Source organism: Oryzias melastigma, linkage group LG12 (assembly GCF_002922805.2).
Source record: "Oryzias melastigma strain HK-1 linkage group LG12, ASM292280v2, whole genome shotgun sequence".
NCBI lineage: Eukaryota > Metazoa > Chordata > Actinopteri > Beloniformes > Adrianichthyidae > Oryzias > Oryzias melastigma.
Window position 1 is genome coordinate 2,330,667 of NC_050523.1, and position 11,770 is coordinate 2,342,436.

Below are 11,770 nucleotides of genomic sequence, written 5' to 3' on the forward strand. Positions count from 1 at the left end.
TAAAAACAAACCAGGTTCTCCGTTTTGTTGTTTGCATAATACATATTTATTTGTCAATGCCTGAAACCAAGTATTAAAATGTTCTTTACAGCCAATATTTATAATGTCTTAAAATGACCAACAGGCCAGTTTCTTCCTCTGATGTTTATTGCATTAGTTTCACTTAAAAAAAGAACAACAAATCAAGTGTAACAGTTGAGAAAAGTTCAAACATTTAACGCCAGTAACATTGCTACTAAGAGAGGGACGCGTTTTCCTGAAACATTTCCTTGCATACATTTAAATGGCCCGCTTGAATGAACAGATTTTGACATTTTCAATCAAAGCTGCAAAAAATAAATAAAACAAAAATCAAATAAACGGTTCAATGTTTCTAACGTGAAAGATTTCATTCTTTTGCCCCAAATTATTGTATGGAAATGAGGATTCTGCCTTTAAACTGAGATACAGCTAACAGGGTTTAGCTTAGCCACATGCTAACCAAACCCTCAAATGCACACAGGCTAACAGCTGTTAGGTACCACAACTGTCATGAAGTCATAATGGGGCATTGACACCGGATGAGATTCGCACGGTGAGGTTGACGTAATTTTAAATGACTTGTTCAAAGGGTAGAAAAATAAATCCAATATGGCCGCTCTAACTGGGATCTTCATACTGAACTTCCATCCATTTTCTTAACTCACTGGGACCACCGTAGCAGGCAGAATTGTTCCAACTCCATGGATTTATGATGTTTTACTTATAGTCATTAAGACAATTAAAAAAGAAATCCAGCTTTGTTATTAATTTATAGATTTAGAGCTAAATCTATTAATAGATTAGACTGTGAAAAGGAAGATGACTAAACCAATCTCTGTTAGCTGAGCTAATCTGTTAACTAAGCTATCAGAGGTTGGTTAAGCTAACTTGTCTTAGCCTAGCTAACCTTTGTCGACTGATCTAACCTGTTAGTTTAGCTAACAGATTAGTTTAGCTAGCTTCTGTCGGCTGAGCTAATCTGTTAGATGAGCTAATAGAGGTTAGCTTGGCTACTCTGTTAGCCAAGTGATCATAGCTTAGCTAATTTTTCTCATTGTAGCTAACCTTTGTCGGCTGAGCTAACCAGTTAGCTCAGCCATCAGAGGTAAACTAATCTAATCTTTAGCTAAGCTATCAGAAGTTAGATGAGCTAACCTCTCATTGCTTATCTAACAGATTAGCTCAGACAGCTTCTGTCGGCTGAGCTAATCTGTGAGATGAGCTAATGGAGGTTAGCTTAGCTACCCTCTGATAACTGAGCTAATTTTTCTTAGCTGAACTAATCTGTTAGCTAAACTATCAGAGGTTATCTGAGCTAACCTATGATAGTTTAGCTAACAGATTAGCACAGCTAACCTCTGTCAGATGAACTAATCTGTTAAATGAGTTTATAGAGGTTAGCTTAGCTACCCTCTGATCACTGAGCTAACTTTTCTTAGCTGAACTAATCTGTTAGCTAAAGTTAATTGAGCTAACCCCTGATCGCTTAGCTAACTTTTCTTAGCTTAGCTAACCTGTCGGCTGAGCTAACTTTTCTTACCTTACAGTACCTGAAACTTTTTAACATTTTTTTGAATTTTAAATATCACCCTTTTCTTTTTACAGTTTAGCTTACTTCAAATCAGATGAATCAAATATATCAATAGTCTTTGTATCAATACTAAAAGAAACCATAAATACACATTTTTACAAAAACTTTCCTTTTTTTTTGAGCATCAGTTAAAATGATCTCCCATCATTTAAATGGGAAAATTGAGTTGTTTTTTTTAAATTGTTTAATAAAATTGTAGATTTTATTTTTATTTTGACCTGGTCACAAATAAATTCATATATTTAAACATTTCTACACAGTTTACCTGGATTTATCACTTTAATTTGCCTGTAAATTCCTATATCACATTTTTCAGCACTGATTTGTTTTCTTTGGTGTTTTGTTTACAGTTTAGTCAACCAGCAAATTGTTTTTTTTCATAGATTATGGCTGAATCTAATTAGTAATCCAGATACAATTCATATATTTTAATATTTAATTTTGGTTTTTAGGCTTAGTACTTCTAATAAATAAGACTAATTTGGGCAGAAAACAACATGTTAAACAGGTATAAATTATTTTTAAAAATCCAATTATGTTGAATTTTAAACATGTTAAGACTCTTATTCGTAAAACTGGATAACATCAGATAAACCTGTGAAACGCTTGTTCTCACAATCAAAAACGGAGTAATTTAATTGAAGTTCTTCAATGTAATTTTGGGATTTAAGGTTTAAAATTTATTTATTTATATTATCACTTACTCTATTTAACAATGTTTTTCATTTTAGACGTTGAGTGTAAATGGTTTGGATTAGTTTGTACGTTTTCTTTGTGGTTTCTTTCTCCTCAGAATGAGATTCAGATTTTCTTAACCCGAACGGGTCGGCACAACATCACATAATCTGGTTTGTGTTCATGTTTCAGACATAAATATGCGACTGGCGTGACCCCAGAAACCCTAAACACAAAATAAATAAAGATTTTGGTTAAAAAAAACAATAGAAATAACATATTTAGAGCAATAAATACTGCTGATGTTTGAAAAAATAGGTTTTAAACCGACTTTGTGAGCCAGTTGAGATTATGGAGAAATGAAAACTTTATGTTTTTGAATTAAAAGAGCTGAAAGTCTGCAAAGCGCAGCAGAATCTATTGGAATTCAAATGAACGCTTTATTAAAAAATATATCCTAAAACAAAAAATATATTTTCAGACAATTCATTTCTTTTTGCATGTTAAACACAAGTTTCCTGCACGTCAACAATTCATCCAGTGAGAAAACATTTTTTTTTTTTGTGGAAACCTCAAAACTTTGTGGAGTATTTCCTAAAAAGAGTTTATAGTTTGCATCTCATCGTTCAGAAAGAGCTCAGGGGCCAAAGATTGAAGTATTGCTACGTATCTAACCACTAATTTAATAAAAAGCTATATAAAAAAACCTGGAGGTGTTGTTCTGTAGCGGTACAAAAATGTACAAAATAAAGCAGCTGCAAAACAAACGAGAAACGTATAAATAAAAGAACAGAGATCCTCCGCGTTCGAAATGTGACCGGTACCTCGTGAAATCAACCCGCCGAGCGTCCGACAACAGGAACACCTTCCGTTTCTAAGGCATTTTGTACACTAGCTAGTAAGAAACACAAGAGTGAGCGGAGCGGGCTCTTCCCTGTGCGTCAGTATTTGAGCCACGGGTGGGCGGCGATGGACGCCTTGCTGCGGTCTCCGTAGTCGTACAGCAGCTCCTCCCCCTTGTCGATGTCTCGCGAGGCCACGAGTATGAGGTGAGGCGTGCCGTTGATGTCGTGGAGTTTGGTTTGGCAGTTCCCGGTTTTGCTGTGGTTGATCAGCCGACCCATTCGACCCGTCTCTTTGGTGGCGTCCACGCTGCGGAAAACGACAAAATATTTTAATTTAGGGGGACAAAAAAAGCATAAAAATTTTTATTTTTGAAAGAAAAAGCAGAACATCAACAATCCAGTGTTTATGTTCTTTGATTTACTGTAGTTTTTTTTTTTTTATTGTAAACACGATAATTCCAGTAGATTCTGAAGGGGAAAAGCAGCTCGTCCAGTTAACAGTTGAAAAAAATTGATGAAAAATGTATAATTTTAAAAAAAATTTATTTCATAGAGAGAAAATATTGAAAGTTATCTAAAATTTAACTTGATTCTGGAATAATATTCCTGCCTTTTTATTATTCATAATTATTTTTAAAAGTTATGGTTTAAAATATTGGCATTCTGCTACCTTTTTGGACAATTTTGGCATTTATTAAGATTTTTCAGGCTATTTTGGAGTTTAGGTAATATTTCATGCTACATGCTAGCTGTTTTGGCTAATTCAGATTTTTTTTTTTCTTTTTAGTTCGTTTTGAAGTTTAGCAAATATTTAGGCTACATGTTAGCTGTTTTGTTCAGTTACTAAAGCTATTCTGAAAGTTAGCTAATATTTAAGCTACATGCTAGCCTTTTTAGTTAACTTAGGCTCTTCTAAAATGTAGGCTGTTTTGGAGTTAAGCTAATATTTACACTGTAGCTGTTTTGGCAAATTTCGTTTTTTTCTCAGTTTGTTGGGCTACTTTGAAGTTTAGCTATTTTTTCAGCTACATGCTAGCTGTTTTGACTAATTTATGCTTTTTTTCAGTTTTTAAGGCTATTTTGAAGTTTAGCTAACCTTTAAGTTGCATGCTAGCTGTTTTGGTTAACTTAGAATGTTTTTTTTTGGTTTTTTAGTCATTTATGGAGTTTAGATTATATTTCAGCGACATGCTAGCTTTTTGGACTAATTTAGGCTTTTTTCAGTTTTTAAGGCTATTTTGAAGTTTTAGCTAATATTTAAGCTACATGCTGGATGTTTTAGTTAATTTAGGCTCTTTTAAAAACGTTTTTAGGCTATTTTGGAGTTAAGCTAATATTTACACGGTTGTTTTCGCTGATTTAGGCTTTTTTTTAGATTTTTTTTGTGTCTATTTTGAAGTTTAGCTATTTTTTCAGCTATATGCTAACTGTTTAGGCTAATTTGGCATTTAGCTAATATTTAGCTGGCTTTCAGCTTCAGCCTTTTTAGCTATCAATTTCAGCATCTTCAATTCAGCTTACAACATTTATACAGGTAATGTTATATATTTAGTTCATAATCATGTTAAAAAGTTAGTTTTAAAGTTTTGAAAATGTAGTTTTAGAGTGTTCAATAAATGTTAATCCTGTTCAGAGTGAGCTAAGGTGTGTTTTGTGCGACTCAGTTTGACACCCCTGGTGTAAACAGAGAGCTCCCAGCAACAGCAGGGGAAGTGGGAGGGGTTTCTTCACGTCAACAGTCCCACCCACAACTCAGAAGCAATTTTCCAATGAACTCCTGTGACTCTGCAGAAACTACGTTCTAGAAAACGAGTTTAAGTTTTTAGATTTTGGCTAAAATTGCATAATCATAAAGATTATGAACAAAAAAAGAACACAACTTTGAAAATAGATCAAAAGATGATCAAAGTGGACTTCATCTGTCGTACCAGTATGTTTTGCAGAGGTACTGGAAGTAGTACATGTAGCAGCCGGTGGCTGGGTTTTCGGCGTATTCGGCCTCCCTCTTCTTGGCGTCGGTGATCTGCAGCAGGTCGCCGTGATACTCCACCACGTAGTCTCCTTTCTGGAAACACCGCGTGGCGAACACGGCCCTCCCCTTTCCTTCTATATACTGCACCTGTGCAGAAACATTTACCAGAGTCACTAGTGTGATGGTCACAATATCTAGAATAGTTTAAACCAAATGCCATTTTATTCATTCATGTTCTGGCACTCTTTCAAAGTAAAACTTCCCATTAGCTGTATAAAGCAGGCCTTTTAATGTGAAGGATGCGGTCAATAGATGGAGTGAAAGTGGTGAAAAGAAGAAAAAGTTATAAAACAGGACTTGATAGTAGTGAGCCACCAAAATGTTTGATATAGTCCCAAAAATTCTACATATACTTTTTACTAAATTTTTAAATATATAGTTAAAAAACAACATTTTTATATAATTCTTCTTTCCTACTACGCCTGAGTGAAAATTTGGCCCCGCCACGTACTCAAAAACTCACCAAAATTGAATACAAAATTTTTTTTTTTTTTGGGCATACTGATGACATCACAGAAACTATTATAAAAATAAATGAGGCCAAAATCTAAGCTCAAAGAAAATATTTCAGAAAGCGTGTCCGTGATATCCAAATGAAGTTTTGAACTGACTGGACACGAGATATTCAAGGATTTTTACATTTTCTTTCAATATGGGCAAAGAAAACTTTTGGTTCAAGTTGAAATCTACAACTACAGCTGAAACTTTGTTCACCTTTGACCTCAGGATGAGGCCAACATCTTGAATTTAAAAAAATAAAATAAAACACCTTTAGTGCCTTCTAGGGGTTTTGATCCATCACCTCCCAACTCCTCGAGCATTATTGGAAAGCTACTTTGGAAAAGAATATTTTGAATAAAGTTTGTTGACTTTGAATGGCGTTAGCATAGCAACCTAGCTAAAATGGCGTTAACCTGTTACTTGTGCTTTTTTTTTTGTCTTAAACCAGAATTTTGTGAATATTAAGCTAAACGAAACTATAAGATACAATACTAATATATATATAAATATAGATATATGGGAGTAGCAACCAAAAAACCTCTGTTGCTAAGGAAATTCAAAAATTTACTTTTGTCAATTCTTCTAAAAGTTACATAGATCTGTCCGTCACCCCCAGACGACCAAAAAATACAATGGTTGCTACGGAGATAAAACCAATAGAAAGGCCGCCATTTTGAAAAAACATGTTTTTTTAAGAATTTTTCATGTGCAGCTCTGACCAGTGAGGCAGAGGCAGACGGGGGTGCATATTCTCTGACCGTGAGGATCTGTAAAAGGAGCGTTTGAATCAGCAGAAAGTGTCAAAAGTAGTCCTTAATGAGTTTGACGTCAAAGATAATTTGAAAAAACTTGAAACTTTACCTCCATTCCTTCCTCAATTCCTTTAATGATGAGTTCATCGATGAGCTTCTTGCGTTCACACTGCAGAGAGAAGCAAGTTGTAAATTAACACAAATTAATTTGTCTCAACACATTCTGACTTAAAAAGATATTACATTTATAGGCTGACACTGTTTTTGATTTGCAGAAAATAAGCGTTTCTGTGCAAATTCTGCATTTTTTCTCAGAGAAGTAGAAATGTTTTCGTGAGGATCAGTTTCTGAGATAAATCACAATCATGTAAATATATCTTCTAAAATGTCACTATTAACTAAAAGACTAGAAGGTTAATACAATTAAATCATTATAGCTGTTCAAAGCCACAGCTCTTCATTTGTGATATGACGTTAATTTATTATTTTTCCAAGAATCAGGATTTGAACATTTGTAACATATTCAGTAAAATATCTTATTAAATCAGCCAATGAAACCCTGAGCAGCTCTCATTTACACCCTTTGATCAGAACTTTTAAAGTGTTCGAGGAGCTTCACTGGAGTCAAAATTTATCTTTAGGAAAAACAAACGACAAGATTTCATTTTGTGAAGGTCTGACAATTATTTTTCTGATAATTTGTGACTTTTTTTAATCATATAAATCAATGACTTTAGTTTGATTTTTGTCTATGATTGCTTAAAAAATATGAAAAAGTTTTATAAACAATAAAAACAACTTTGATCAAAGTTTTTCTCCTTCACTTTTTTCTTTAAACTATTTAAGAAACTTTAATATTTCAATCAAGTCAAATGTAACAAGACAATAAAAAAAAAATCAAACCTTTATGACATTTCTTTAGTCAGCAGTTTGTTGTAATTAGAATAAAACTGGGTTTCTCTCTTAATGTATTAGTTTTTCTGTTGGTTTGCGTGAATATTTTGTGTTTAATGATTTTAAAGTCAGAAATCTGTTTCTTTGAAAATTGTGGATTTACAGACTGCAGGCTGGCGTCTTACCTTCAGCTCCGTTTTACTTTTCCTTGAGCTTCGTCTGATTGGATAATAGTCCGTAACCTTTCGGTTTTGGGAGTTTTTTCCTTCCATCCTGCTGTTAAAAACAGAAAACAAAAATCAAAACTGTGCCAACAACCATCAGTCACAGCGATGTAAAGTATGAGAGGCATTATTTCTGCTTCTTCCTCTTAAAAAACAACCAAATGTCTAAAATAAACATCCTGGAATGAAGCTGGTGGGTGGAGCCAGAGCATTGAGAGGCGGAGCTTTTAAATATCCCATGATTGAATTATTTTTAGCTTTGATAAAAGGATAAAGCAGGAAACAAAAACTATTTAAAGTAAAAAAATTCGCCAATCGCTTTAGAACAAATGAATTACTGAAGGTGACGGGATCAACGCCTGATGTTCTAGCAGAAAATTCCCTCATAGAGGATCCATCAAAACCTGCAGAACTCGTCACTTTCAGCTTTTAAGACCCATTAAGTCTCATTAATGACTGTGTTTGACTGAAACAAACAACAAAGAAGCTTGAAGCAACAGAAACTGGAGGAAATGTGATCAATCAGTCAAGTTCTGACCTAAAGTGAAAAACTCATCATGAAGACAATGAACATGTAACAGAACACAGAACGACTCATTTTGAGAAAATTATTATTAAAAATGCCAAAATTTAATTTGGAAAAAGTACAAATCAAACCAAATTGAAGATTTATTTTCTCCAAATATGTCATTCTATCTCAGTAAAATGTTAGTTTGTTTCAAATTGAATCTAAATAGACAAAAAAATAGATTTCAATGGTTTTATTAGTAGACAAATATTTTTTAAAAAAATTTTGATATTAAAAATATTGATTTAGTTTTTTAATCACTTTTTGTTTTTATTAATTTATCTGAAAATGTATTGGATGCCATTTGATTTTTTATCCAAGAAGACCCACAAATTCCAATCTGACCACATTTTTTTCAACAATTTTTTTCATTTTCATGTCTCAAATATATTTTTTGGACACTGATAAATGCTGCTATCCAAAATCAACAAGCAAAAAAAGTCAAATTTACATTTAACCAGTTAAAAGAAAAATTAAAGCTGCGAATGTCATTGTAAAGCCTGCAGAGTTTACCCACCCCCGCCGCCCACATGTGAAGATTGAAGTAAAAACACTTTTTTTCCAAAATGGCAGCTTTTCTTTTAGCTTTTTCACCATAGCAACCATTTAGTGTTTTGATCGTCTGGGCATACCGAACAGATTGAAGAAAGTTTCAGAAGAATCGGCAAAAGTAATCTTTTGGATTTCCATAGCAACGGAGCTCATTTGCTAGCCACGCCCACATTCCTAATATGTTCAAGTCCTGTCTTATATCATTTTGTTCAATTCTAGCCAGGGATAAATAAAACGCGCAAAATAGTCCACTAAAAAGTGTGCGAGTAATAGGAGAACGCCACTTTTGCAAGCTCGCCACGTGCATGCCGTTCAAAATAATAACTTCTAATTGCAACATTTTTTTACTATTTGTTATCAGTGTTACCTGGGAAATTTGGAAATGATTGATAAAATCCCCTAGGGACGAGTTTTTGTAGATGTTAACAATATTTCTTTGATCTCTTCACGGGGTGAAAGGTCAACGAAACTCCAGGGGTCGTTGTAGAATTAAACAAAAATGTGTGGAAAAGCGTGAAAATTGCCAAATTTCAGATTTTGGCACAAAATGCCTGCTGTATCGCGTGGCCATCCCATAATAATTTAAAATCTTCCTATGGGTATCTGTTCAGATTCTAGAAATCCTTTAAATAAAATCAGGTGCTGCTCAGATTGAGTTTTGTGTGAGGGGTTGACGTGTCTGCAGCCGCTGAAGGAGCAGCAGGAGACGGGAGGCCCGTACGTTCTCCGTGAGGTTTTCTTCCCCCTGCCGATGGTCAGCGCTCCTCTCCTCTGCTGGGCCCGGAGCGCGTCGCCGTTGTTGCTGTGGAGTGGAGCTGGAGATAAGCTTTTGGAGAGGAGTCGGGCGGTGTCGGGCGGAGGCCGGAGGGACGTCTGAGTCCAGTGGAGCTGCGGAGGAGACGGCTGTTCATCCGGCCAGCAGGGGGAGCACTGGCTGTAGCCGCCGTGAGAGTCGGGAAGTTCAGCCTTCGAGTGTCGTGGCGGGACGCTGTTGGTGTCCGCTGTTCTGCCTGTGAGAGGGGGACAAAAAAAAAATCTTAGGTGGTTTCTGATGTAGGGCGTCGCCATTTTGTCAGATAGTGCTGCCACAAGCAATTATTTTAATGGTTGACGATTATTTTTTCAGATTAGTCGACTAATCGGGTCATGGGCAAACTGAATGTAAAACACACATCTTAAGTTACCCATCATTAGCTTTAAACTAACTAAAAACTAAAGATACAGCATTACCTGTAATAATGCTAGTGTGAATTGTGTAAGCTGAATTTGGCTGCTAAAGATAGTAGTGCTGAGAGCTGAAGATGCTGAAATCGATAGCTGAAAACGCTGAAGCTGAAAACACTAAAGCTAACAGCTGAAAACGCTGAAGCTCATAGCCAGCTAAAATATTAGCTAAATGCCAAATTAGCCTAAAAACTGTAAAAAAAAAAATCTAAGTTAGCCAAAACAGCTAGCATGCAGCTGAAATATTAGCTAAACTCCAAATTAGCCTAAAAAAACTGAAAAAACCGTAACTAGTCAAAATAGCTAATTTGTACATATTCTCAAAGTTATTGTCTACTTTCAGATATTTTCAGAGGAATCGTGTGAGGCTGAAACAACAACGCCCTACCCTCAGTCGGCCTCGGAGCATCGCTCTGCAGGGAGCCGACGGGGGAGTGCCGGCCCTCCTGCGTCAGCCTGATGTTCGCTTTCTCGCCCTGAACCGCCAACAGCGACTTGGAGCAGCTTAAGAAGGGAGGAGTGCTGCAGACCACTTCCTGTGGAAGCAGAGAGGAAGTCGTTGTTTTCATGACCATCAAAATAAAAGAAAATCTGATCATTTAAAGATGAAAGGATCTAGGATGGAAACCATTGAAGGAGTACTGGCTGTAGCTGAGAACTGGACCGAGTGAGTGTGACGTCATCCAGGGCTCAACTTTTTAAAAAAAAATATGGAGCACATTTATTGTGGATTAACTTTGCTTGTGTTTACTGATGTCGAAACAATTTTAAAAAATATACAGTGCTCTTCTCGTTATTGCTAATGTCAGACTCTTTTTTTTTTCTTTTTTTAATATTACGGATAAGTTTGTTTATTTTTCCATAGAAGTCTATGAGAAATAGCAGGTACTTCCTGTTTGGAATGCCATGGGGGAGGAGTCACTCAGTCCAGTTCTCATATAGTGTCAAAAAGCATGAAGATGACAGATGAACATCTGTGTTTCAACAAACATTCTACAACCATCTTAATATTATTTTAACCTGATAATCTTCTTCAATCTGGGATTTAAAAAAAAAAATAGCTCGAGACGTAAATAAAGAATCTACATTTGCATCAGAATAAATAATCTGATCAAATCTGGGGCAGAATATCTGCAGAAAAGAGCCAGAAAAGCTGCTGCAGGCAAAGCAAGACTGAAAAGACAAAGACGCTGATGAAGCAAAAAGGCTTTAAATGAAACTGACCAATCACAGCGTACTGCTGAATCAGCTTTTTCTGATTGTGAAACGCAGCAATATATTAGTTCTGATTGCAGCTGTTTAAGGTTAGTGCATGAAAATAAAATAAACACATTAAAGCAGTTGGTTGATGGCAAATTTAAAAAAAATCTAGGATCTAAAATGTCAAATAAATATCTTAGCTTTTAAATAATTTCAAAATAAAATACTATTTTTCTATTTTATGTTATTTTATTTTTCTCAAGTGTCTGGCATTTTACAATTTTGGTAGCAATATATAAAACAAACTGTAAAATATAAAGTTGCCTTCTCTAATTGTGATTGTTTGATATTTTTGTATTTATTTATTAATAAATACACGTATTTTCATGGTTAAATTGTATTAAAAATACCTTTAAAATACATTTCGAAGCACAAATTTTCAGATTAATCCTGTTATGAAAAGTTTTATCCAAAATAAATTTTCATCTGGGTCTATAATAACAAATAAATTATTAAAATGTATAATATAAAACATAATTTCCAAAAACCCTTAAATATTTAAATGTTATATTATTGTTATTAATTTAAAAGATACATTAAATATGTATTAATATTAAATAATTATAATAAAATATGATAGTCACAATTATAATTCAAACTATATTTTCGTATTTTAAAGATATATAATTAT

The 11,770-nt window shown here is 34.6% G+C and overlaps 1 protein-coding gene and 1 long non-coding RNA gene across 3 annotated transcripts in view; one reads left to right on the top strand and one right to left on the bottom strand.

The window, feature by feature from the left end:
* Positions 1 to 22: 22 nt before the first annotated feature.
* kmt5aa (lysine methyltransferase 5Aa) overlaps positions 23 to 11,770 on the bottom strand; it is a 12,888-nt gene continuing 1,140 nt past the window's right edge. The window contains exons 2-7 of one of the 2 annotated variants that reach the window (XM_024299659.2): positions 10,268 to 10,415; positions 9,377 to 9,665; positions 7,497 to 7,584; positions 6,527 to 6,586; positions 5,061 to 5,251; positions 23 to 3,439 (exon numbers count right to left, since the gene is read on the bottom strand). In XM_024299659.2, coding sequence (XP_024155427.2) covers positions 3,229 to 3,439; positions 5,061 to 5,251; positions 6,527 to 6,586; positions 7,497 to 7,584; positions 9,377 to 9,665; positions 10,268 to 10,415 — 987 coding nt within the window. In that variant the 3' untranslated portion in view covers positions 23 to 3,228. Of the gene's footprint in view, positions 3,440 to 5,060; positions 5,252 to 6,526; positions 6,587 to 7,496; positions 7,588 to 9,376; positions 9,666 to 10,267; positions 10,416 to 11,770 lie in introns of both variants that reach the window. The other variant, XM_024299660.2, reaches the window with a different exon arrangement.
* Positions 488 to 10,937, top strand: LOC118599441. The gene is made up of 2 exons (XR_004948795.1): positions 488 to 574; positions 10,223 to 10,937. It is a non-coding gene; the product is annotated as an uncharacterized LOC118599441 (long non-coding RNA).